Source organism: Oncorhynchus tshawytscha, linkage group LG12 (genome assembly GCF_018296145.1).
Source record: "Oncorhynchus tshawytscha isolate Ot180627B linkage group LG12, Otsh_v2.0, whole genome shotgun sequence".
NCBI classification, from domain to species: Eukaryota; Metazoa; Chordata; class Actinopteri; order Salmoniformes; family Salmonidae; genus Oncorhynchus; species Oncorhynchus tshawytscha.
This window is the reverse complement of record NC_056440.1, coordinates 41,180,462-41,208,328: the sequence shown is the minus strand read 5'-3', so window position 1 is coordinate 41,208,328 and position 27,867 is coordinate 41,180,462. Positions and strand designations below refer to the sequence as shown.

Genomic DNA, 27,867 nt, shown 5'->3' with positions numbered 1-27,867 from the left:
TCTCTCCCCACACTCCTACTTCAATACCTCATAATTACTGGAATCAACAGCACTATATGTCGTGCTTCTGTATGCCAATGTTTTGCATATAAAACCAAGTAGGTTTTTTTTAATGTTTATTTTGTGATGACCTATCCGAGGTTGAATGTGTTACTGTCAGTAATACGTCTTTTTCCCTACTAGACCCAGACCTTCCTTCCCTCAGATGGGAGCTCTTGACAAACGAGAGGATATTTAGTGATCTCCTGTGGGGTCTTCTTTTCCAGATCTTGTCTTGTACTGTGAGGCTTTCCTGACGACGTACAGAACATTTATAACCCCCGAGGACCTCATCAAAAAGCTGCACTACAGATATCCTTTCCATGCTTCACATCTCACATGTAGTCACAAGGGTCACCCACCAAAAAAGGCTTCAGAGGAAAGTATTCTGTGGCCCAGGAAACGAAACTGTCGAGTTTCAACATCATTACGTAGATCATTTTATGAATATGAACACTGTGTGTTAAAACTTGTAAAAGTTGCACGTTAATTACATATTATAAATAAAGGGTACAGTTTTGAAATCATAGCGCATTTTGGGTCATTTTCCCTAGTTGAGGTTGCCATGTTACACTTTGGTTACAATTGTTACACATGTTCCGTTGTCCATGCTTGCAGAAAGCAACTTGTGTACTGGACTGGAGAAATTCCGAAATAATACGAGATAAGAAGCTGTTCAAAGGTGCTAAATAGAGTTTTCTCCGATGCCAGAACAGCGCTTTATGTAGCTGTCAGGACCTTGAATGTTTTGAGAGCTGTGTTACCTAGCAAAAGTTGTGCGGTCTTTAGTTTAGCTAGCAGTCAATAGTAATGATGGCCCTTGTTATGCTAAATACAGCTGCTAAAACATCTTATACTGTACATGCTTAAAACACATTTTCTAATTTAGAGGGTTCACCTGGATCAGTGATGAACGGACCTGTAACGTGTTGCTTGACCTTATGCAAGGATGAACACACAAATAAATGTGCAACTTTGACATGTTTTGAACCACAGCGTTCATATTCATGAAATGATCTACGTAGAGAAGAAACAGATTTTTGGTGGCTTGCCCTTGACTAATGTGGACAGAGAGCTTCCTTCAACAAAGCCTGCTTGGTTGAGACAATAGCGAATGGGAAGCAAAATCTTTACGATAGACGTAAACACTGAATACTGTAAGATTGGAGACTGTTTGTTTCGCTTAACCCCTCCACACATACACCAGATTTAGTCACAGCCCAGACACCTTCAAGAAGAGAGTCAGCAAAAACACCTTCTTCGTTCTGGTCCGTGTGGTGGACGAGCTGTGGTGAGTTCCCTGGGCTGTCATTTGACTAGAAAACTGTCTATCAAAAACCTACACTCTGCAAAGACCATTTTTCATGTCCTGATTCTTATTCGCATTTCCTTTTGCGAAAAGGGGGGGGGGGGCTTAACTGGTCATGATTCATTTTCAATTAAATGCCTCGTGTCTTTTTCCTGTCTTTTTTTTCTCCTTCACCCACCGCTCTCATACCCCTCTCTCATCCCTCCGTTCCCTCGGCTTTGGAACTGTGTGTGTCAGTTTGGTGGAGATGACGGAGGACATCCTGAAGCAGCTGATGGACCTGGTGTTCAGGCTGGTGTGTAACGGTGAGCTGAGCCTGGCCCGCGTGCTCCGCAAGAACATCCTGGACAAGGTGGAGCAGAGGAAGCTGCTGCGCTACACCAACTCCCTTAAACCACTGGCCGCGCGAGGTGTCGCTGCCAGGTAGGCCCACCCACCCACAATTAGCGAAGGAGAATACTGTGACCGCTATAACCTTGCATTTTGTATTGTTTCCGAGAAAGTTACCATTTAGAAATGTTCGGCGCCGCAACAGTAACAGAATTCTTTGTTGCTTTCTGAACATCAATGTATCACAGTGTCTAGTTCGAACTCTGGCCATATTTACTTTTTTCGTTGTCGTCTTTAGACCGGGGACCCTGCATGATTTCCGCAGTCACGAAATTGCTGACCAGCTAACTCTCCTGGACGCGGAGCTCTTCTACAAAATTGAGGTAACTCATCCAAGCATGTCCTTCTCCTCCTGCATATGCTGCCCCTCTCTAAAAAAGTCCTTATTCGTGTCACTCTGTCTCCCTCTACACAGATCCCTGAGGTGTTGCTTTGGGCTAAGGAGCAGAACGAGGAAAAGAGTCCTAACCTCACACAATTCACAGAGCACTTTAACAACATGTCCTACTGGTAAGCATGAGCCCCAAATCTTAACTTAGTCACCACGGTGCTTCTCTTCGTCCCTGCAGCACTTCACTGCCCTCTCCGCGAGGAAAGCAGCCAGGTCTGGAGAACGTGATGACAAACTGATGCATCTCTCCTCCTTCGTGTCTCCCTCAGGGTACGCTCCATAATCATTCTGCAGGAGAAAGCCCAGGACCGAGAAAAGCTCCTCCTTAAATTCATCAAAATAATGAAGGTATACCTGTTTGAAATGTGGATACTTAAGAATGGGCAAACAGTGGTATTGGGGAGGGTTTGTTGAAAAAAGCAACAAATTCTCAAGTGCGTTTTAAGGTGGTTTCCCTTCACTGTCTTGCAGCACTTACGGAAGCTAAATAATTTCAACTCGTATTTGGCAATATTATCTGCCTTGGATTCGGCTCCCATCCGAAGACTGGAATGGCAGAAAACAACCTCCGAGGCGAGTTGGACTGTGTTGTCTAATAGATGTCCAAAGATTGCTCTAAAACCTTTGGTTAATTGTTAATCTTTCCTTCGCAGCACTTTACTCTTAGATGAAATCTCTACATGTGTTGTGTTTGAGGTTAACATGGCTGTCACTGTTCTGTTCTGTTTACAGGGCCTAGAGGAATACTGCACGTTGATAGATAGCTCCTCGTCGTTCCGGGCCTACCGAGCGGCACTGGCTGACGTGGAGCCCCCATGTATACCATATCTGTAAGTCAAACTGCTGGGTTGCAAGGTGTATGCACTTTGTTGTCACAAGTGACACAAATTTATTTGCACGTCTCCGATATGTATTGCTTACTGTGTATTTCTCGTCTTTATTGTACTGACTGTTTCTTGTTTTGGTTATTTCCCACACGACACATAGGGGACTTATCCTCCAGGACTTAACCTTTGTCCATCTGGGCAACCCTGACCTCATCAACGGGAAGGTCAACTTCTCAAAACGCTGGCAGCAGTTCAATATCCTGGACAGCATGAGGCGCTTCCAGCAAGTGTACGTATATAGTGGCCAACAGATCTGGGAGAACTCTATTTTGAACTATTCCTTGTGGAAAGTAATAATTTTTTCCAGGGGAACAAATATTTACTTTGGAGGTGACTACAACTATTTGAATACAGATCCCAAAAAAGTATTACATTTTCAAACTATTTGTATACAGATCTCAGGAAGTAACTACTTTTCAAAACTATTTGAAAACAGATCTCAGGAAGTGACTACTTTTCTGAAACTGTTGGATTGGCTGCTTTCAACTAATGACAGGGCTGTATCTGGAACGGCATGTTAACCTGTTAGTGATCTCTTCCCGCGCCAATCCCATTAGCGGGATCGATTTGACAACATCCAGTTAAATTGCAGAGAGCCAAATTCAAACTACAGAAATATCAATATTCATGAAAATATAAGTGTAATACATCAAAATAAAGCTTAACTTCTTGTTAATCCAGCTGCAGTGTCAGATTTCAAAAAGGCTTTACGGCGAAAGCAGACCATGCGATTATCTGAGGACAGCGCCCTGCATACAAACACATGAGAATCATTTTCAACCAGGCAGGTGGCTACACAAAAGTCAGAAATAACGATATAATAAATGCCTTACCTTTGAAGATCTTCTTCTGTTGGCACACCAAAATGTCCCAGAAACATCACAAATGGTCCTTTTGTTTGATAATGTCCTTCTTTATATCCCCAAAATGTAAAATCCATCTGGAGTGACACTTACAAAGAACAGCCGTACTTAATTTCTCAAAAGAACCAAATCAACCAATTTCTAAAGACTGTTGACATCTAGTGGAAGCCATAGGAACTGCAACCAGGTTCCTATTAAATAGGGTTTTCAATAGAAAACCAATGGGAAAAATACTATGACCTATAAAAAAATTCCCCCTTGGATGGTTTGACCTCTGAGTTTTGCCTGCCAAATCAGTTATTTAACCGTTATTTTATTGGTTTTGGAAACGTTAGCGTGTGTTCTATCCAAATCTACCAATTATATACATATCCTAGCTTCTGGGCCTGAGGTACAGGCAGTTTACTTTGGGCACTTTACTTTACTTCAGGATGTGAAAATACTGCCCCCTATCGCTAAGAAGAAAGAAATAGAATTAATAGAGGGCACAATCTCCTAAACTATTCCAGTTTATCTGACAGACATATTTCATCTACACAATACATTTTCTGAATGTCCATTCTCCTGAATGTCCATTGCCCAATGTGTACGTAATCAAGTCAAACCAATTGACCAATTATATTTTATACAGATAAGTATAAATAAGTTGTGACGCTCAACTACTGCATGACTCTTTGAACACGCCACTGAAAAGGTTGAAAGCAGCAATTCATTTTATAATTAAAAGCCATTTGCAAACAGCAAGTTGGATGCTTAGCAAAAAAGAAGTTTGAACCTTTTTGTCCATCTGAGGGTAAGTATTCTTGTTTCAAACACACACACACACACACACACTACACCATCTTTAAAGGGATTTCCCATCTACCTTGACTGTCGTTGATTCAATAAGGAAGTTTTGGGATATTATGTTTCCTTTCGACACTTAATAACCATATTTTGTTACAGTTCGCATTCTCAGTAACACTTAACATTTAAACTGTTCTTGTGCCTGTGTAATAAAACTGTACTTACTTTTGGAGCAACATTTTACTATCATGTTACATGATCCTTTGGTAATTGCATTTTAATTGCATAGCAATGAGCTGAGTTTTTGTTTCTTCTGTACACAGGAAATGTAACTGTTCCTTATTCCACTTGTTCCACTCCATTATTATTCAATTATAAAGCAATTTCCAAAGTCCTATGTAATAACAATGTTGCTATTGTAATAATCACAGAGTTACTACACATGCATTATAACTTGATAACAAGTGCTACTTATGTATCACTCTTTATGAAAATATATTTGTTAGTAATTTTGAAGCTGCAAAAGTCATCTACTCTTATTGTTGAGATTATTTTAATTCTAGTCTATAGGCTATATTAAGATTCATATCTAAGAGCCCTCAAACAATGTGCTTATGATCATATATTTAGACTAATTCAACTAACTTGTAGTATTTTGTTGTTCATCAAATATTTGGCAGCCATCAAATAAATATATATATATTTATATACAAATACCTTCAAATATTTCGTTTTCTGAGACCTGTATTTATTTGAAAATCCAAGAAAATAGTTGAAACTCTATATAAACTATATTTGACTACCTTAAGTATTTGAAAAGTTGATATTTTCAAATAAACTACAAAATATAACTATTTTCTGCCCAGGTCTGGTGGCCAATCTGTCCGTTGCTGTCATGCAGCTTTATGTTCAATGCACTTTTCTTTCTCCCCTGAAAAATGTTTTGGAATTTTATGATATTTTCCTTTGACTTTTCCCACCTTTGCAATGTTTAGATGGTGTTTTCCCTCTCTCCCAGGCATTATGATCTGAAACACAACGACGACATCGTCTCCTTTTTCAATGACTTCAGCGACCACCTGGCAGAGGAGGCTCTGTGGGAGCTGTCTCTAAAGATCAAACCTCGGAACATTACGCGGCGCAAAACAGAGCGCGAAGAGAAGACATAGGAACTTGTCCCGCTGTATTGGACCTTTTGGTCATTTTACAAAATCATGGAATTACAGGAGACTACAAACAAGTAGAACTGTGAAGGCAGCTAAAAGACTGTGGATGATTTTATGTTTTTTACTGGACCTCTCAGACTTGGGATTCTCTGTCTGTGTGTGAGTAAAGCCAGTGAGAGAGACACTGTGCAGTGTTGGAAGGCTCGCAAAAAGATTGCTCATGTTCACCTTTGACACCAACCTCATCCACCCGATGCCATATTATGGGTATGGTCCAAGCATTACAGGATACGCTAGGGGCTGTCCTCTCACAACCCAAGACATTGCCCTGACTAAAACCTTATCATACTGATGTGGGCCATGGGAAACACTGCCCAATGTCACTCAGTTTAGACTTTTTTTATACGGGACTCCAGACCCCTTTTTTTGCTGCCACAAACTGTGACGCTGTATCGCCTGACATGGCAGAGAACTGCTATGGGTGGTGCAGAACTTTGAGCAAAGACACTCAAATCACCTGGGTCTGCTTCTAGACTGGTGGAAAAATATATATTACTGGTGCACATAAGACATCATTTTGTCATTAAAAAAACATGGGGTTTTTTCAAGGATGTGTTGTATGTATGATACTGTCTGACTGATGCAATGCAGTTTTTGTTTTGTTCTTTAAAAGGATGTGAAAATTATACTTCAAAAATGCGGAGAAGTGATACATGAAGTTCATATACACTGGGGTCCGGAATTATTGGATCCCTTGATAAAGATGAGCAAAGAAGACTGTATAAAATAAACAATACAAATGCTGAACTATATTGTAAATAAATATATTGTGTATAAATTGTCCTGGTACTTGGTAATGCCATTGACCTTTAACAAGGGCTCCAGGACCAGTGGAAGCATAATAGCCCCATAACATCAAAGATCTACCACCATATTTTACAGTAGTGCCTATGCATTTTTCTTTTGAAAGCCAAACTCACCATTGATGTGCATGGCCAATGAGCTCTATTTTCATGTCATCTGACCATAGCAGCGCCAGGAGTTTGCTAAACGGCATTGGCACTTGGATTGGAGCCAGAGCTATGGTCATAGGACACTATGCATATGCAGAAAAAAAACTCATCCCTACTGTAAGATATGGTGGTGTATTTTTAAATGACATGGGGCTATTTTGCTTCCACTAGTCCCGGCGCCCTTGTTAAGGTCAACGGCGTCATTAACTTTACCAAGTACCAGGACATTTTAGCCAAAAAAACTGGTTGCCTCTGCCAGAAGGCTGAAACTTTTCCACAGGTGAATCTTCCAGCAAAACAATAACCCCAAAGCATATGTTAAAAAATCATCCAAAAAGAAATGGTTAATTGACCACAAAATCAACATTTTGAACCTCATTGAAAACCTGTGGTTTGAATTGAAGGGGACAGTCTATAAGCACAGATGAAGGATATCAAGCATCTGGAAACATTCTGTATGGAGGAATAATCTAAGATCCCTCTGAATGTGTTCTCCAATCTCATAAAACATTTTAGAAAAAGGCTTTGACGTTAACCTGGCTAGGGGAGGGTTGCTGGAGAATTGAAAACGGGATCCAATACATTTTATCCTTTTTTAATTTATTTAATTTATTTTAAACAATCTTTCTCCGAAAAATTGTATTAGTATAAAATAATATTTATTTTTGCATTTTTAGTCGTTTTTGCATATCTTTATCAAGGGATCCAATAATTCCAGACTCCACTGTACTTGCACTTAAAAATCAAATGAACAAAAAAAGTGATGTATGTGTCATAGCAGTGAACATTAGAAACATTACAGCAATCAGAAGTGGACCTGGTCACCATCCCTCTACTGTTTAATCTGGATGGTGAATGAAGGCCTTTTATACAGAACAAAAATATAAACGCAACATGTAAAGTGTTGGTTTCATGAGCTGAAATAAAAGATCCCAGAAATTTTCCATATGCACAAAAAGCTTATTTCTCTCAAATTTTGTGCACACATTTGTTTACATCCCTTTTAGTGAGCATTTCTCCTTTGCCAAGATGATCCATCTACCTGATATGTGTGGTAAATCAAGAGCTGATTAAACAGCATGATCATTACACAGGTGTACCTTGTGTTAGGGACAATAAAAGGCCACTCTAAAATGTACAGTTTTGTCACCACAGATGGTTCAAGATTGAGGGAGCGTGCAATTGGCATACTGACTGCAGGAATGTCCACCAGAGCTGTTGCCAGAATTTAATATTAATTTCTCTTCCACAAGCCACAATGTTGTTTTAGAGAATTTGGCAGTACTTTCAACCGGACTCACAACCGCAGACCATGTACAGCCACGTCAGCCCAGGACCTCCACATCCAGCTTCTTCACCTGCGGGATCATCTGAGACCAACCAGTAGACAGCTGATGAAACTGTAGGTTTGCACAACCATAAACCGTCCCAGGGAAGCTTACCTGTGTGCTCGTCATCCTCACCAGGGTCTTGTCCTGACTGCAGTTTGGCGTCATAACCAATTTCAGTAGACAAATGCTCACCTTCAATGGCCACTAGCATGTTGGAGAAGCGTGCTCTTCATGGATGCATCCCCGTTTCAACTGTACCGGGCAGATGGCGTTGTGTGGGCGAGCGGTTGTGAACAGAGTGCCCCATGGTGGCGGTGGGGTTATGGTATGGGCAGGTATAAGCTACGGACAAGGAACACAATTGCATTTTATCAATGGCAATTTCAATGCATAGAGATACCGTGACAAGACCCTGAGACCCATTGTCGTGCCTTTCATCGTCTGCCATCACCTCATGTTTCAACATAATGCACGGCCACGTGTCGCAAGGATCCGTACACAATTCCTGGAAGCTGAAAACTGGCCTGCATACTCACCAGATATGTCACCCATTGAGCACGTTTGAGATGCTCTGGATCAGTTTATGACAATTTTTCCAGTTCCCGCCAATATCCAGTAACTTCGCACAGCCATTGAGTGGGACAACATTCCACAGGCCACAAGCAACAGCCTGATCAACTCTATGCAAAGGAGATGTGCCTCGCTGCACACCAAGTATTAACTGGTTTTCTGATCAACGCCCCTACCTATTTTGTTAAGGTATCTGAGGCCGATTGTCTGCTTTCCTTATTTAAACTGTAACTCTGTAAAATCTTTTTGAAATTGTTTCATGTTGCGTTTGATATTTTTCTTCAGTGTATATCGCAAATACAAGATGGCACATTAGCACCATTATCCCTTGACGTAATCAACCCTACCAGACCACACAAATCCCTGTGCAAATAAATAAAACCTGCAGTATATCTTCATGCTCTGTTGGTATTATTTCTTCTCCCCGCCACAGTCATACCAATGCAGTCTGCACTTGCCAGTTATCAAGTAAGCATAGAATGAATGGAGGGTCAATGGAGGTTTTCCTTATGAAAAAAACATACAGTCCCAGTCAAAAGTTCGGACACACTTACTCATTCAAGAGTTTCTTTACTTGACTATTTTCTCATTGTAGAATAATAGTGAAGATGTCAAAACTATGAAATAACACATGGAATCATGTAGTAACCAAAAAAGTGTTAAACAAATCAAAATATATATATATTTGAGATTATTCAAAGTAGCCACCCTTTGCCTTGATGACAGCTTTGCACACCCTTGGCATTCTCTCAAGCAGCTTCAGCAGCTTCACTTTTTTTTGGTTACTACATAATTCCATATGTGTTATTTCATAGTTTTGATGTCTTAACTATTATTCTACCATGTAGAAAATATTAAAAATAAAGAAAAACCCTGGAATGAGTAGGTGTGTCCAAACTTTTGACTGGTACTGTATTTCTAATTGGCCTTAAATATGACAGTCAGAAGCTCAGTCGGAACATCGGGGGAAATAATCTGTTCTGCCTACATTGGACCATTTTTCTACTCACTTCATTGAAGTGCGCTTTTTGAGTCTTGAATTGATTGCACCCTCTAGAGCTGGCAGTAGCGTAAGAGATTCGGGGTGTCCAATATTGTTGCTATTTTCACAACTGGAATTATGGGTGCAGTAGCTGGCGGTGGCGCGAAAGGGCTGGGTTTCGATGAATAAATAAGTTGTGGCTTTGTCAAGGCTTGACCAATCAGAACGTGCTCCATGGCTAAATATGTGGTTGCTTCAAGTTGTGTATTTATGGTATTTTATGTATTATGTTGTCATCAACTTCACTTTGAATGTTATTCAGTTTATAGCCTAGTTCGTTATATAGTCTGCCCCATATTTGCTAAATATGTTAAATGTTTGCAGTTCACATTTGTTCTAATTGCATTGCTTCAATATAGAAATGCATTGTTAAACATAGGCTATAACATTCACACTGATATAGCGGCTAGGCCTGCTGTCAATTGCATTCTGAACATGGACATGTCAAACAGTCAATAATTAAGATTAAATCCACTAGGGTTTGATAAGATCTAAAAAAAATTATTCTATAATTCTAATAAAAACAGAACAACTTGTTTTAAATAGGATCGGGTCAGAAGCATGATGATGTAATTAATTTATCCCGTTGCATTGCACTGTGCTTACGCAGGCCTGGAGCATGTCTTTGGTAGTCGGATGTAGGGCGATCTTTAAAAATGGGGATGGATAGCCTACTTGAACAAATCAAATTTGATTTGTCACATGCACCTGAATACAACAGGTGCAGACCTTACCTTGAAATGCTTACTTACAAGCCCTTAACAAACAATGCAGTTCAAGAAATAGAGTTAAGAAAATATTTACTAAATAAACTAAAGTGAAAAATATATATACTGTACAGTCGTGGCCTAAAGTTTTGAGAATGACACAAATATTAATTTTAACAAAGTCTGTTGCCTCAGTTTGTATGATGGCAATTTGTATATACTCCAGAATGTTATGAAGAGTGATCAGATGAATTGCAATTAATTGCAAAGTCCCTCTTTGCCATGCAAATTAACTGAATCCCCCCCAAAAAAATCCACTGCATTGTAGCCCTGCCACAGAAGGACCAGCTGACATCATGTCAGTGATTCTCTTGTTATCACAGGTGTGAGTGTTGAGGAGGACAAGGCTGGAGATCACTCTGTCATGCTGATTGAGTTCGAATAACAAACTGAAAGCTTCAATAGGAGGGTGGTGGTTGGAATCATTGTTCTTCCTCTGTCAGCCATGGTTACCTGCAAAGATACACGTGCCTTCATCATTGCTTTGCACAAAAAGGGCTTCACAGGCAAGGATATTGCTGCCAGTAAGATTGCACCTAATCATTAGTTAATTCTATTAATTTAAAAAATGGAATATTCATATATTAATTTATTTAAAATATTTGTGTAAATAGATTAGGCTCTTCTGATGTGCGAGCCGGCTCCCAACGTTCAACTTAGAGCCGACTCTTTCGCGAACGACCCATCACTACAGGACACTGAGTTACATAGCTGTCATAAGCGCAACGTGATTGCAAAATAAATAGGTTGGAATGTAAATTCTCATCAAATGAATATGAAGTCTGACTGAAAGCGTCTTGAGTGTTTGGTTGCGGGACAAAGGGCCAAAATATGTAACTACCCCGCACAATCTGGGACATGTTAAATAAATGTAAAAAACATGCTGTTCCCCTATTACCTAGTTCATTACAACTGGGAACTCTGACAAAAAAAACAGCTCAGACTGGGAAAATCGTTTTGAACGGTCATCCATCTCGGAATTCCAAACTGGAGTGTAATGAGACTGGAGGTGTTCCCAGTTGTTTGGAACGCGGCATTATTTTGTTTTGTGTTTTTATTCGTTTTTTTATAAAATAAAACATATAGTATTTTAATTGTCTTAAAATGTAGTTACATGTATTTGTAAGGTAATAAAATGTGGTGTTTTGTTTGTAAATTTACATTTGTGAATATGACATTTGGCCAAAATAATTTAATGAATTACATAAAATTGTTTCAACTTATTTATATCGTAAGTAAAGATTTCAAGCAGTATATATCTCCACAATAGTGTAAACTCGTCAGAAATGTGTTCAATTATAAACCTACTGATATCTTGCCACAGATTCCTTACTTGAATACGTTGCCAAAAAAGATGCAACACTGTTTGAACGCGGTATTAATTATAGACACAGACAATGAGGTAACACGCAAAGCATTGGTTGATGCATGCAACGTCTGAACGCGGCCATCGTCTCCACTGCAGCAGGCCCTCAAGTCGATTACCGATTTATGGTCTCACTGATGGAAAGCCGTGCTGGCATCGAAATGTTGAGACATTCCGAAACAGTGCCAAATTAAAGGTAGTTGTATGGCCATTATACCTAGCTAGTTAATAATATACATTCGCGTCCTCAAATTTTGCTAGAAGATTAAAGGCTAAGGTTAGCTTGCTAAGAGTGGGTGGAATGGGGTGCGTAAAGGTTAGCCAGTCGGTTAGCTAGCTATAATTAGTTAGCTAGTTAGGGGGAAACACATGGAATCAGTCTGAATTATGTGTTTACAACAGAGGTAGCCAAGATATCCTAAATTGTTCGGTATGTAATTCAATGAGTAGCCTATTTGCCTATAGGTGATGTTCTTTGCTCCATATGTTAGCAAGCATTTGCTTGGCTATGCAAGCATCATGGATCCACTCAGTCTCTAGCCTCGTCTTTTATTCGATTGTTAACTAGCTAAGTAGATTGTAATGTGGGAACAATTGTCTGATTTTGTCATTGGTTATGATTGAATCCTTGTAGTTAATGCTGACAACTAGGCACACAGGAGCCATGCTGACGTCTATCAAGTTGCCTATTGTGATCAGAGCCGAAATCAATTTGGTTTTGGTGGTGGTGACAGCCCTTGGACTTTTGTCCAGACTGTATGGAATTAACTTCCCCAAAGCTGTAGTGTAAGTAGCTACTGTATATCCAACCTCTATGTAATTCACTCCTGGTCCGGATCCTATAGGGTGTGCAGGCTTTTGTTCCAACCCAGTGTGAAACACGGAACAAACCTGATTGATTCAACTATTCAGTGGCTCTATCTGTGTGTCTAGAACTGTACTGGAACAAAAGTCTACAAATCCTGGCGTTGAAGGGCTCACATTAAACAACAGTAGCCCATACTACACTGTCCCCTAACTGTCACAGCTACTGGACTGCCCTTGGTAGATAAGGCCAATATAGTTTTTTTTTAATAAGACATTGTTTATTTAATTATTTAGCAAGACAGTAGTTTACCCTGACACCCCCTTTGATGTTTTGCAGGTTTGATGAGGTGTACTATGGACAGTTTGTATCTCTCTACACAAAGCAGGTCTTCTTTATTGATGAGAGTGGTCCACCTCTTGGTCACATGATTCTAGCATTTGGAGGTAAGTACTGAACCCTTACAAAACTTTTGGCCATGTAGTGTATGTGGACACCTGCTCGTGGAACATCTTATTTCAAAATCATGGGCATGGGACCCCCCCTGCTATAACAGGCTCCACTCTTCTGAGAAGGCTTTCCACATCTAGTTTGAACATTGCTGTGGGGACTTGCTTCCATTCAGGTACAAGAGCATTAGTGAGGTCAGGCACTGATGTTGTGCGATTAGGCCTTGCTCTCAGTCGGCGTTACAATTCATCCCAAATATTGAGGTCATGGCTCTGTAGGCCACACCAATCTTGACAAACCATTTCTGTATGGACCTTGCTTTGTGCCGAAACAGGAAAGGTCCTTCCCCAAACTGTTGCCACAAAGTTGGAAGCATAGAATTGTCTAGAATGTCATTATTTGCTGTAGCGTTAAGATTTCCCTTCACTGGAACTAAGGGGCTTAGCCTGAACCATGAAAAACCGCCCAGACCATTATTCATCCTCCACCAAACTTTACTGTTGGCACTATGCATTGGGGCAGGTAACGTTCTCCTGGCATCCACCAAACCCAGATTTTTCCGTCGGACTGCCAAATGGTGAATCGTGATTCATCGCTCCAGAGAACACGTTTCCACTGCTCCAGAGTCCAATGGTGGTGAGTTTTACACCACTCCAGCGGACGCTTGGCATTGCGCATGGTGATCTTAGGCTTGTGTGTGACTGCTCGGCCATGGAAACCCATTTCATAAAGCTCCCGACGAACAGTTCATGTGCTGATGTTGATTCCAGAGGCAGTTTGGAACTCGGTAGTGAGTGTTGCAAACGAGGACAGACTGTTTTTACACACTACGTGCTTCAGCACTCGGCGGTCCCGTTCTGTGAGTTGTGTGGCCTACCACTTTGTGGCTGAGCCGTTGTTGCTCCTAGGTGTTTCCACTTCACAATAACAGTACTTACAGTTGACCGGGGCAGCTGTAGCAGGGCAGAAATTTGAACAACTGACTTGTTGGAAAGGTGGCATCAAAGATGGTACCACATTGAAAGTCACTGAGCTCTTCAGTAAGGCAATTCTACTACCAATGCTTGTCTATGGAGGTTGCATGGCTGTGTGCTCAATTTTATACACCTGTCAACAATGGATGTGGCTGAAAAAGACAAATCCACTAATCTGAAGGTCCACACACTAATCTGAAGGTCCACATACTTTTTTATATATAGTGTATTCTATTTAGCATTTACATGGAAATTAATTTTGTGATGAACCTTTAATCCCTTCACTTAAAACAGTGGTTCCCAAAAATGGTTTAGTCCTGTACCCATTCAAACATTCAACATCCATCTGCGTATCCCCTCTAGCACCAGGGTCAGCGCACTCTTAAATGTCGTTTTTTGCCATCATTGTAAGCCTGCCATTCACACAGTGAGTTTTTGTCACAACCCGGGAAGTGGCAAAGATCTCTTATAGGACCAGGACACAATAATATATATAAAACCTTATTTGTTCATCAAATTGTGAATAACTCACCACAGGTTAATGAGAAAGGTGTGCTTTAAAGGTTCTCAGTCTTAAATCATTTTCCACACACAGCCTGTGTATAGTTGTCATGCTAGTGAGGGCTGAGAATCCACTCTCACATAAGTACGTGGTTGCAAAGGTCATCAGTGTCTTAACAGTGCAATTTGCCAAGGCAGGGTACTCGTGAGTACAGTCCTATCAAGAAATCTGGCAGTGGCTTCTGATTTAAATTCAATTTTCACAGAACCGCTTGTTGCAGGGCATGAAGGGGATAACGAATCCAGTTGTTTATGTCGTCCGTGCAGTGTACCCAAGTGGCGTCGGGAGCAACTGCTTGCACGTGCATTACCACTCCACCATGTCTCCCTGTCATGGCTTTTGCGCCATCAGTACAGATACCAACACATCTTGACCACCGAAGTCCATTTAATGGCACAAAGCTGTCCAGTACTTTAAAAATATCCTGTCCTGTTTTCCAGTGGTTTACAGAAGAGGATGTCTTCCTTAATTGACATCCCATAAACGTAACGGACATACACCGGGAGCTGTGCCAGGCCCGCCACAATTGTTGACTCCTCCAGCTGTAACTTATAGAATTCACTGGCTTGTATGCAAAGCAGTAAACATTTCAAAACCTCTCTTGCCATGTCACTGGTGCGTTGTGAAACAGTGTTGTTTGATGAAGGCATTGTCTGTATAGTTTTTTTGGGCCTTTTCCCCCAGCATTGTCCCAGCCATATCCGTGGCAGCAGAAAGAATGAAGACCTCCACAATAGTATGTGTCCTAGCCACTCGGTAGCTCACCATATAAGACGCTTCTAGCCCCTTCTTATTAATGGTATCTGTTGTTTTATACATGTCTATGGACGCGGGCCTTACTTTTTTTGAACCATTTATCCATTTTCGAGCAAACGGCATGAGCAGCAGCTACAAACGGACTGTTAATGTGATTGGATGTTAATTATTTGACTAGGCTTACCTGTATTTGACATTGTTGTTATTTCGATGAACGCTAGATGGTTTAATTTTATTTTTGGCAGTGAAACAAGGCTACTCAGGCGAGAGAGAAAAACATCATCCAAATGTTTAGCCCTGTTGGAAAATCTAAATGGGCTGTTTGAAAATGTGAATCACATTTTTTTTTTTTTTTTTGGCTTAACCCAGTTTGGGAATAACAGACTTAGAGTAATGCTCATTGTTGTTTCTCTCATTTATACAGCTTATCTTGGTGGATTTGATGGTAACTTTATCTGGAACAGGATTGGAGCAGGTAGGAAATCTAATTACTACATTGCCAATGCATCTTTAGATCTAATTCCCAACATCTGAATATATGTGCTTTTCTTAAGTTGTTTAATCAAGGTGTTTCTTATGATTCATTGCAGAGTATTCCAGTAATGTGCCTGTATGGAGTTTAAGACTGATACCGGCCCTGGCCGGGTCACTGTGTGTACCCCTGTGTTACCTTCTGGTTGTGGAACTCGGGTACTCGCACCTCACAGCACTGGGGGCTGCATTGCTCTTCCTCATGGGTAATGTTGTCCTATACTTCCTCCTATACACTCAAAGTTGGATTTGTATATTAGATTTTTGACTCCATTGTTTGCCATCTCCATTGAGTGTAGTAAGATGACCTATGTGTTTTCTGTTTTTGTGAAACAGAGAATTCCTTGATTGTTCAGTCCCGCTTCATGCTGCTGGAATCTGTGCTTATCTTCTTCCTTCTGCTCGCTGTCGTATCCTACCTCAGATTTCACAATGCACAAAGCGGGTGAGTGTTGCAATTCCTCTGTACCTACTAGGAAGGGGTTGTCATTCCATGATCACCAACACATCTTAACACACACCAACACAAACCATGTTCAGTGGCGATTAGCAGAAATGTACCCCACTTTCCTTGATTTTGGTTGATGTGTAGTGTCCGCTCGGCATGCTCTCAGCCTGTGTCCGTGCCAGCTGATGTTTCTCTTCGTCCTTTTTAGCTCACCAGTCAGATTGGCGTGGCTGGTGCTGACTGGAGTCACATGTGCCTGTGCTGTGGGGTTAGTTCAATCAGCCACATTTTAAAACTAATTGGATGGAAATGAATGTATTGAAAAACTGTTTAAACTTCAGTTTTCACAATCATCCCATGGTCATGTTTGTGATTGTGGGTGTTTTACCTCTTTAGGTCTCACTCATAAAGGTTTGGGTTTGTTTGCATGCATATCTAAACGGTCTGCTTCTCCCATTCATCAGAGTGAAGTACATGGGTCTGTTCACCTACTTTCTGCTGCTGGGCTTGGCGGCCGTGCACACGTGGCAGCTTATTGGGGACAGAGCACTGAGCAATGTGAGTTCATTAGGTTTGTTTTTTGTTTATGAATATATCCATTAATTCAAATGGACAGCTCGACTTCCCAGTAGCATACTGCTAAAGTTTGAAGTGTCTCCCAACCGTGCAGGGTGTGGTGCTGATGCAGGTAGTGACCCGCTTCCTGGCCCTCGTGGTCCTACCCCTACTGCTCTACCTGGGCTTCTTCTATGTGCATTTGAACCTGCTCTACCGTAGTGGCCCACACGACCAGATGATGAGCAGTGCCTTCCAGGCCAGCCTAGAGGTCAGCATCCCTCTCTCTCTCTGAGACCCAGTTGAGATGGCAAGCAACCCACCAGAATTATCTATTGGATTTATGTGTTTTTAGTGTTTTTAAAAGACTTGACATTGGGTAGTGGCGCTGCTCTGCTGCATGTCATTTGGGGTTATATCTAGTGTGTTTGGCTGTATTCAGGGAGGATTGGCCAGGATCACTCAAGGTCAGCCTCTAGAGGTGGCTTATGGCTCTCAGGTGACCCTCCGCAGTGTCTCCAGTAAACCCATACCCTGCTGGCTACACTCCCATAAGGCAAACTATCCCATCAGGTGAGGGGGTGTTTCTGGTTCTCTATTATTTTATCAGATCTGGACCATGCACGGGACACAACACTAGTATGTAGTGCATTTGTGTTCTTGCAGCATGACCAGTTTCTTATTTTTTTGTGCTCTGAAGGTATGAAAATGGGCGTGGTAGCTCTCACCAGCAGCAAGTGACCTGTTATCCGTTCAAAGATGTCAACAATTGGTGGATAATCAAAGATCCAGGCAGGTTTGTGCAGGCCAGCTTTAATTTGGATGCCTAGAACACCCCCACATTGATGCAGTGTTTATCCACTAAACAGTTGCCATGTTGTTTATCTGATTCTCTTCCAGACAAGACCTTGTTGTGAGCAGCCCGCCCCGCCCTGTTCGCCATGGTGATGTTGTCCAGCTTCTTCATGGCATGACCTCCCGCCTCCTCAACACGTACTGTATAGCCACGGTTCTGCACACCGCCTTTTCCGTCTGCGCCCCAGTCAATTTATCTGTAACCAATATATTAGTCATGTTACTGTGCTTAGCTACTGCCTAACCTCATCATTAGTATTATTTATGGTCTCTCAGGCACGACGTTGCAGCTCCCATGAGTCCTCACGCACAGGAGGTGTCTGGCTACATTGACTTCAATGTGTCAATGCCAGCCCAGAATCTCTGGAAAGTGGTGAGACATACGCACACACACTCCCACCTCATACTGCACCTTTTTTGTTTTACATGCATTTAATCACAATGACTTATACACTCATTTTATGCTCATTGTTTTGTTTTGTGATTCTTTCCAATGTCCACAAAAGAGTTACACTTTATTAGGTACACACATCTAGTACCGGGTTGGACCATTTCTTTACCTCCAGTACAGCCTGAATTCTTCAGGGTATGGAAACGTTGCTCAATTGTTATCAAGGGACCTAATGTGTTCGAAAAACATTACACCACCGACACCAGACAGGATGGGGCCGTGGACTTGTGCTGCTTATGCCAAATCCTGACTGCCATCAGAATGATGCAACAGGAACCGGGATTCGTCGGACCAGGCAACGTTTTTCCACTCCTCAATTGTCCAGTGTTGGTGATGGCGTGCCCACTGGAGCCGCCCATCCGTAACAAGGAACGACGAGTTATGCGTTCTGAGGTGCTGTTCTGCACACCACTGTTGTACTGCGCCGTTGTTTGCTTGTTTGTGGCCCGCCTGTTAGCTTGCGCGATTCTTGCCATTCTCCTTCTTGCTGATGAGAAGTCGTTGTTTTCACCCACAGGACTGCCACTGACATTCTCGATAAGATTGAATCCCTGAGCTGACAAGGTGAAAATCTGCCATTCTGCCCCTGAACAAGGCAGTTAACCCACTGTTCATAGGCTTACATTGAAAATAAGAATTTGTTCTTTAACTGACTTTCCTAGTTATATACAGGTAAAATAAAAATCAAGGGTTTTTATTTTTTACTGTTTTCTACATTGTAGAATAATCAGACATCACAACTATGAAATAGCACATGGAATCATTTAGTAACCAAAGAAGTGTTATACAAATCAAAATATATATATATTTTAGATTCTTCAAAGTAGCCACCGTTTGCTTTGATGACAGCTTTGCACACTCTTGGCATTCTCTCAACCAGCTTCACCTGGAATGATTTTCCAACAGTCTTGAAGGAGTTCCCACAAATGCTGAGTACTTGTTGGCTGCTTTTCCTTCACTCTGCGGTCCAACTCATCCCAAACCATCTCAATTCAAATCTAAGTTTATTTTTCACGTGTGCCGAATACAACAGGTGTATTCACCCTACAGTGAAATGCTTACTTACAGGCTCTAACCAATAGTGCAAAAAAGGTATTAGGTGAACAATAGGTAAGTAAAGAAATAAAACAACAGTAGTCAGGCTGATTGAGGTAGTATGTGGATATGGTTAAAGTGACTATGTATAAATTATAGAGTAGCAGCAGCGTAAAAGAGGGGTTGGGGGGGGCACACAATGCAAATAGTCCAGGTAACCATTTGGTTACCTGTTCAGGAGTCTTATGGCTTGGGGGTAAAAACTGTTGTGAAGCCTTTTTGTCCTAGACTTGGCACTCCGGTACCGCTTGCCATGCGGTAGTAGAGAGAACATTCTGTGGCTGGGGTCTTTGACCATTTTTAGGGCCTTCCTCTGACACCGCCTGGTGTAGAGGTCCTGGATGGCAGGCAGCTTAGCCCCAGTGATATACTGGGCCGTACGCACTACCCTCTGTAGTGCCTTGCGGTCTGAGGACGAGCAATTGCCGTACCAGGCAGTGATGCGACCAGTCAGGATGCTATCGATGTTGCAGCTGTAGAACCTTTTGAGGATCTTAAAACCCATGCCAAATCGTTTTAGTTTCCTGAGGGGGAATAAACTTTGGTGCCCTCTTCACAACTGTCTTGGTGTGTTTGGATCATTCTCGTTCGTTTTTTATGTGGACACCAAGGAACTTGAAGCTCTCAACCTGCTCCACTACATCCCCGTCGATGAGAATAGGGGCGTGCTCGGTCCTCCTTTTCCTGTAGTCCACGTTACGTTGAGGGATAGGTTGTTATTCTGGCACCATCCGGCCAGGTCTCTGACCTTCTCCTTATAGGCTGTCTCGTCGTTGATCAGGCCTACCACTGTTGTGTCGTCTGCAAACTTAATGATGGTGTTGGAGTCGTGCCTGGCCGTGCAGTCGTGGGTGAACAGGGAGTACAGGAGGGGACTGAGCACCCACCCCTGGGGAGCTCCAGTGTTGAGGATCAGCGTGGCAGATGTGTTGCTACCTACCCTCACCACCTGCGGGCGGCCTGTCAGGAAGTCCAGGATCCAGTTGCAGAGGGAGGTGTTTAGTCCCAGGATCCTTAGCTTAGTGATGAGCTTTGAGGGTACTGTGGTGTTGACTGCTGAGCTGTTGTCAATGAATAGCATTCTCACATAAGTGTTCCTTTTGTCCAGTATGCAAATTGAGGTGGGTCTAGGGATTCTGGGATAATGGTGTTGATGTGAGCCGTTACCAGCCTTTCAAAGCACTTCATGGCTATGGACTTGAGTGCTACGGGGCTGTAGTCATTTAGGCAGGTTGCCTTTGTGTTCTTGGGCACAGGGACTATGGTGGTCTGCTTGAAACATGTTGATATTACAGACTTAATCAGGGACATGTTGAAAATGTCAGTGAAGACACCTGCCAGTTGGTCAGCACATGCCCGGAGCACACATTCTGGTAATTCGTCTGGCCCCGCAGCCTTGTGCATGTTGAACTGTTTAAAGGTCTTACTCACGTCGACTACGGAGAGCGTGATCGCATAGTCGTCTGGAACAGCTGATGCTCTCATGCATGCCTCAGTGTTTCTTGCCTCGAAGCGAGCATAGAAGTGATTTAGCTAGTCTGGTAGGCTCGTGTCACTGGGCAGCTCGCGGCTCTGCTTCCCTTGCAAGCCCTGCCACATAAGACAAGCGTCGGAGCCGGTGTAGTATGATTCAATCTTAGCCCTGTATTGACGCTTTGCCTGTTTGATGGTTCATCACAGGGCATAGCAGGATTTCTTGTAAGCTTCCGGGTTAGAGTCCCGCACCTTGAAAGTGTCAGCTCTACCCTTTTAGCTCAGTGCGAATGTTGCCTGTAATCCATGGCTTCTGGTTGGGGTATGTACGTACAGTCACTGTGGGGATAATGTCCTCGACGTACTTATTGATAAAGCCAGTGACTGTGGTGTGCTCCTCAATGCCATCGGAAAAATCCAGGAACATGTTCCAGTCTGTGCTGCCAAACAGTCCTGTAGTTTAGCATCTGCTTCATCTGAACACTTTTTTTATAGACCGAGTCACTGGTGCTTGTAAGCAGGTATCAGGAGGATAGAGTTGTGGTCGGATTTACCAAATGGAGGGCAAGGGAGAGCTTTGTATGCGTCCGTGTGTGGAGTACAGGTGATCTAGAATTTTTTTTTTTTTCCTCTGGTTGCACATTTAACATGTTGATGGAAATTTGGTAGAACTGATTTAAGTTTCCCTGCATTAAAGTCTCCGGCCACTAGGAGCGCCGCCTCGATGAGTGGTTTCCTGTTTGCTTATTTCCTTATACAGTTGACCGAGTGCTGTCTTAGTGCCAGCATCTATCTGTGGTGGTAAATAAACAGCCACAAATAGTATAGCTGAAAACTCTCAGCTATACTTACTATAATTGGATTGCAGTCGGATGATTGTGGAGGCCAGGTCATCTGATGCGGCACTCCATTACTCTCCTTCTTGATCAAATAGCCCTTACACAGCCTGGAGGTATGTGGGTTCATTGTCCTGTTGAAAAACAAATGATAGTCCCACTAAGCACAAACCAGATGGGATGGTGTATTGCTTCAGAATGCTGTGGTAGCCATTCTGGTTAAGTGTGCCTTGAATTCTAAATAAATCAATGACAGTGTCATCAGCAAATCACCATCGCACCACCTCCATGCATCACAGTGGGAACCACACGTGCCGAGGTCATCTGTTCACCACTCTGCGTCTCACAAAGACACGGCGATTGGAACCAAAAATCTCAAATTTGGACTTATCAGACCAAAGGACAGATTTTCACTGGTCTAATGTCCATTGCTCGTGTTTCTTGGCCCATGCAAGTCTCTTCTTATTGGTGTCCTTTTAGTAGGAGTTTCTTTGCTGCAATTTGACCATGAAGGCCTGATTCACGCAGTCTCCTCTGAACAGTTGATGTTGAGATGCGTCTGTTACGTGAAATGCGTCTGTTACGTGCTGCAATTTCTGAGGCTGGTAGCTCTAATGAACTTATCCTCTTCCTGTGGCAGTCCTCATGAGCGCCAGTTTCATCATGTGCACTTCATAAAATAGATGGCATCATGAGGATGGAAAATTGTGGTTATAATGAAGCAACATCTCAAGACATCAGTCAGGAAGTTAATGCTTGGTCGCAAATGGGTAATGACCCAAAGCATACTTCCAAAGTTGTGGCAATATGGCTTAAGGACAACAAAGTCAAGGTATTGGAGTGGCCATCACAAAGCCCTGACCTCAATCCCATAGAAATGTTGTGGACAGAACTGAAAAAGTGTGAGCAAGGATGCCGACAAACCTGACTCAGTTACACCAGCTCTGTCAGGAGGGATGGGCCAAAATTCACCCAACTTATTGTGGGAAACTTGTGGAAGGCTACCCAAAATGTTTGACCCAAGTTAAACAATTTAAAGGCAATGCTACCAACTACCAGTTGAGTGTATGTAAACTTCTAACTCACTGGGAATGTGATTAAAGAAGTAAAAGCTGAAATAAATCATTCTCTCAACTATTATTCTGACATTTCACATTCTTCAAATAAAGTGGTGCTCTTAACTGACCTAATACAGGGATTTTTTTACTAGGATTAAATGTCAGGAATTGTGAAATACTGAGTTTAAATGTATTTAGCTAAGGTGTATGTAAACTTCCGACTTCAACTTTATATGTATATTCACTACATGAGCAAAAGTATGTGAACACCTGCTCGTCGAACATCATTCATTCCAAAATCATGGGCATTAATATGGAGTTGGTCCCACTTTGCATTCCACTAGATGTTGGCCCATTACTGCAGGGAGTTGCTTCCATTCCGTCACGAGTATTCGTGAGGTCGGGCGATTAGGCCTGGCTCGCAGTCAGCATGCCAATTCATCCCAAAGGTGTTCAATTTGGTTGAGGTCAGGGCTCTGTGCAGGCCAGTTAAGTTCTTCCACAATGATCTCGACAAGCCAGTTCTGTATGGACCTCTCTTTGTACACAGGGGCATTGTCATGCTGAAACAGGAAAGGGCCTTCCAACTTTGTGGCAACAGTTTGGGGAAGCACAGAATCTTTTAGAATGTCATTGTATGCTGTAGTGTTAAGCTTTCCCTTCACTGGAACTAAGGGGCCTAGCCTGAACCATGAAAAACAGCCCCAGTCAAGTATTCCTCCTCCACCAAACTTTAAAGTTGGCACTATGCATTGGAGCAGGTAACGTTCTCCTGGCATCCGCCAAACCCAGATTCGTCCTTTGGACTGCCAGATGGTAAAGCATGATTCATCCCTCCAGAGAACGTGTTTCCACCGCTCCAGAGTCCAATGGCGGCGAGCTTTACACCACTCCAGCCGACGCTTGGCATTGCGCATGGTGACTTTAGGCTTGTGTGTGGCTGCTCGGCCATGGAAACCCATTTCATAAAGCTCTCGACGAACAGTTATTGTGTTGACATTGCTTCCAGAGGCAGTTTGGGACTCGGTAGGGAGTGTTGCAACCGAGGACAGATGATTTTTACACGCTACGTGCGTCAGCACTAGGCGGACCCATTCTGGGAGCTTGTGTGGCCTACCATTTTGTGGCTGAGCCGTTGTTGCTCCTAGACGTTTCCACTTCACAAGAACAGCACATACAGTTGACTGGGGCAGCTCTAGCTCTAACCGGGAAGAAGGAACTGACTTGTTGGAAAGTGGCATCCTATGAAGGTGCCACGTTCAATGTCACTGAGCTCTTCAGTATGGGCATTCTACTGCCAATGTTTGGCTACAGGGATTGCATGGTCGTGTGCTCGATTTTTATTTTTATACACCTGTCAACAATGGGTGTGGCTGAATTTTCCAAATCCAATAATTTTTTTAAGGGGTGTCCACATACTTGTGTCTGTGCGCACACACTCAGTGGCCAGTTTATTAGGTACAACACGCAGTTCACTAAAATAGTTTGCTCCTACAGACAGTGAGCCATGGCTTGCTATATAAAGTAGGCATAGAGGTATTCAGTTACAGTTCGATTGAATGTTTGAAGGGGGGTGGGTCAATTGGTTACCGTTACTAGATCAATTGGCCACTGAGTGTACATATACAGTATATACTGACATTGTTCTTAACTCTGTTCTGTAGGACATTGCGAACAGGGAGGCGGAACAAGATGTCTGGAAGACTATTCTCTCTGAAGTACGTTTGATTCACATCAACACCTCGGCTGTGCTCAAGGTACGCTCAGGGAGCCCGGGGGATTGTTTGTCTTTACTGTTTTATCTGTTTTAACATCCTCTTTCTGATTTTGTCGACGTGCAGCTGAGCGGTTCCTCCCTTCCAGAGTGGGGCTACAGGCAGCTGGAAGTGGTGGGGGATAAGATCTACAAGGGCTACCAGCCCAGCGGTGTGTGGAATGTAGAGGAGCACCGCTACGGCAGGAGTAAGCTTTCCTGGCACTCATCATCTACGTTCAGTAACACTTTACTTACATGAGGCATTCATAAAACCTTTATGAAACCAGTCATAACATCTTTTGAGTGTTGCTGTGTCATTCATAACAACCTTCATAACACATTTATTCAACTCATTCATCAGGCTTCTTAACCGAATCGCTACACTTTGTGTAATTGTTACTGTGTTATGGGTGTTATGATGAGAGAATGCCTTTATTTTTCAGGTCTGGAGCAGAGGGAGAGAGAGCTGGAGCTACACTCCCCCACACACATTGACATCAACCGCAACCTCACCTTCATTGCAAAATTTCTGGAGCTACAGGTAAGAATAGGATGGCATATCTATGAGTACGTGATTCCTTTTTAGGCTGTTTCATTGGTGGACTTCACATTCTCTCCTTTTGTGTTGGTCTGACAGTGGAAGATGCTGACGGTGAAGCATGAGGATTCTGAACACAAGTACAGCTCTTCACCTCTAGAATGGATCACGATGAATACCAACATTGCGTACTGGCTCCACCCTGCAAGCAATGTAGGTTTGCTTCAACCTTTGTTAGTCATTCACTCAAGTGTGCTGTGTTTTATATTGCAATATCTCTACTGTACTCCAGCCAAGATTTGAACAGTTGTGTGTATTAATGAATTCTTACATTGAAATGGAATGGCGCAACCACGTGTTAGCTTGATGAGCCTTGACCCTCTGTTTCAGGCCCAGATCCACCTGATTGGGAACTTTGTCACTTGGACCCTGGCAAACCTCGCCCTTGCGGTGTACGTCCTTCTTTTCCTATCGTACCTATTAAGGAGGCGGCGGAAAATTGAAGACATTCCAGAAGGTACACGCACCTTTCGGACATACGATATCTAAACGCTGACATGATGTTGACACGTTGCAAAGTGGCATGGCGAAAAGCAGTCATGTAATGTTTGACTTTGTTGTCCAGCCACCTGGTGCCAGCTGCTTCAGGCAGGAGTAGTGTGTGCTGGTGGCTGGGCCGTCAACTACCTGCCCTTCTTCATGATGGAGAAGACACTGTTCCTGTATCACTACCTGCCAGCTCTCACCTTCCAGATCCTGCTGATCCCTGTGGTTCTGGAGCACCTGCACACACACATGCTGAGGTGGGCACCAATGACTCGTCTCGGGTTGTGGATTGAGTCAGGTCACGCGGTTGCCTTTCTCATGACCGGTCATAATCGTTCCATTCTCCTCCTCTCTAGGTGTGCTTCTCTCCGGCGTGCTCTTCATGGAGTCGTATTGGCGGGGTTGTCCTCAGTATATCTGTCCTTTCGGACCTTCAGTCCTCTCACCTATGGTCAGCCAGAACTGAGCGCTGAGCAGCTGGCTTCGTTGCGCTGGAGGGACAGTTGGGACATCTTGTTTCGCAGACGTTAAGTCTTAACCGTACACCCCCGCTGACTGGGGAGAGGCGAAGCCGTACATTTGCACAGGGCAGGAAGCGCCTAAGGGAACCGTTCCAAAGGAAGGCCTTATTAAAAACATGTTTTGTAGAGTGCATTACTTTAATTTTATTAGTGAGTGCATCTACATGGGATCAGAGAACTTTGGGTCCAGAAACAGTTTAAATCTTTGAGGGACCTATTTAAAATCTCTCACTTCTTCTACAGCTCCAGTCAATGTGAAAACCATGAAATGTTTACATGTATTTTTCAGTATCATTTACAGATCAAAAGGGAATGTTTACCCAAAAATGTCACTGTGATGAACCACTTTTTTAAAACAATTTCTCCATGTGGAATTTAAGGCTGCATAACAATTGAAATTTTAAAAAATGAATAAACCACAACGTTGCATTCATTGTAAAGAATTAGCCCGGGATTCTGTCCGTAGCTCAGCACGCTGGACAGCAGACAATAGTTTTAAGGTCAGATTCTATGTACAGCGTTTTACTGTAAATGTATAGCCTACAACCCGCGATCGGATTGAATCGCGGGCAGAAACAAATCTACGCTGTCTGTATTGAACATTGTTATAGAGCCAACCATAACATCTATTAGTCACACACACAATTTTGCCAAAGCAGTATTCTCAATCCCATCGTGGCAGCAAGAGAACGGAAAATGCAAACCATGAATCTGTCTTTGGTGAACTCTCATTTTAATCTAGTCTATTGCTGCAGAAAAAAAGGTGTCTTGGTGCTGGGTCAGAATGTTCAGTAAGCATCTCCAGCACTGTCCCTCCCTCGTCTGGGCCTGGCTCTCCTGCACAGCCGGGCCATCTCCTCCCTGTACCGCTGCTAATAGTGCTGTGGGCCCCAAACCAACATGAATTACAGTCAGCCTCTATCCCCGTTTATACAGTACCTGGTGCTAACATGCATCCTTTGTCCTGATTAATATGTGGGCATAGCCATTGGCATTAATGTGTCTCTGATCGGTCCACTGTCTGCATTGAGACCAGATTTCCTGGTCCCGACTCCCTCCCTGTACGCAAATTATTAAACACATATTTACATTGCAGATTTTTAAAGGAAAACCTACATAGGCGTACAGAGGCCCATTATCAGCAACCATCACTCCTGTGTTTCAATGGCACGTTGTGTTTGCTAATCCAAGTTTATCATTTTGAAAGGCTAACTGATCATTAGAAAACCATTTTGCAATTGTTAGCACAGCTGAACACTTTTCTGATTAAAGAAGCAATAAAACTGACCTTGTTTAAACTAGTTGAGTATCTGGAGCATCAGCATTTGTGGGTTCGATTACAGGCTCAAAATGGCCAGAAACAAAGACTTTTCTTCTGAAACTCGTCAGTCTATTCTTGTTCTGAGAAATGAAAGCTATTCCATGCGAGAAATTGCCAAGAAACTGAAGCTCTCGTACAACACTGTACTACTACCTTCACAGAACAGCACAAACTGGCCCTAACCAGAATAGAAAGAGTGGGAGGCCCTGGTGCACAACTGAGCAAGAGGACAAGTACATTAGAGTGTCTAGTTTGATAAAACAGACGCTTCACAAGTCCTTCATTAAATAGTACCCGCAAAACGCCAGTCTCAACGTCAACAGTGAAGAGGCGACTCCGGGATGCTGGTCTTGTAGGCAGAGTTCCTTTGTCCAGTGTCCTTTTGCCCATCTTTATTTTTGTCCAGTCTGAGATAT

At 42.7% G+C, this 27,867-nt stretch overlaps 2 protein-coding genes across 4 annotated transcripts in view; both read left to right on the top strand.

Moving 5' to 3' along the window:
• The window catches only part of LOC112263306 (rap guanine nucleotide exchange factor 1), a 44,730-nt gene extending 36,942 nt beyond the window's left edge, over positions 1-7,788 (top strand). The window contains 10 exon segments of the mRNA XM_024439417.2: positions 267-351; positions 1,238-1,330; positions 1,586-1,771; positions 1,977-2,061; positions 2,154-2,248; positions 2,399-2,477; positions 2,601-2,702; positions 2,862-2,959; positions 3,117-3,245; positions 5,684-7,788. Coding sequence (XP_024295185.2) covers positions 267-351; positions 1,238-1,330; positions 1,586-1,771; positions 1,977-2,061; positions 2,154-2,248; positions 2,399-2,477; positions 2,601-2,702; positions 2,862-2,959; positions 3,117-3,245; positions 5,684-5,834 — 1,103 coding nt within the window. The 3' untranslated portion in view covers positions 5,835-7,788.
• Positions 7,789-11,932: 4,144 nt separating this feature from the next.
• pomt1 (protein-O-mannosyltransferase 1) lies at positions 11,933-27,333 on the top strand. Of its 3 annotated transcripts, none has more exons than XM_024439414.2 (20): positions 11,933-12,116; positions 12,555-12,706; positions 13,065-13,171; positions 15,892-15,942; positions 16,058-16,204; positions 16,335-16,443; positions 16,655-16,714; positions 16,911-17,004; positions 17,117-17,272; positions 17,444-17,574; positions 17,702-17,797; positions 17,902-17,994; positions 18,133-18,229; positions 24,434-24,526; positions 24,611-24,731; positions 24,969-25,066; positions 25,163-25,276; positions 25,454-25,580; positions 25,689-25,866; positions 25,966-27,333. In XM_024439414.2, exons 1-20 carry the CDS (start codon positions 11,979-11,981, stop codon positions 26,138-26,140), a joined length of 2,337 nt encoding a protein of 778 aa, XP_024295182.1. In that variant the 5' UTR covers positions 11,933-11,978; the 3' UTR covers positions 26,141-27,333. The 3 variants fall into 3 exon arrangements, with proteins under 3 accessions (XP_024295182.1, XP_024295184.1, XP_024295183.1); XM_024439415.2 differs by lacking the exon at positions 11,933-12,116 and adding an exon at positions 12,212-12,350; XM_024439416.2 differs by lacking the exon at positions 12,555-12,706 and having other exon boundaries at positions 11,934-12,116.
• The last annotated feature ends 534 nt before the right edge of the window (positions 27,334-27,867 follow it).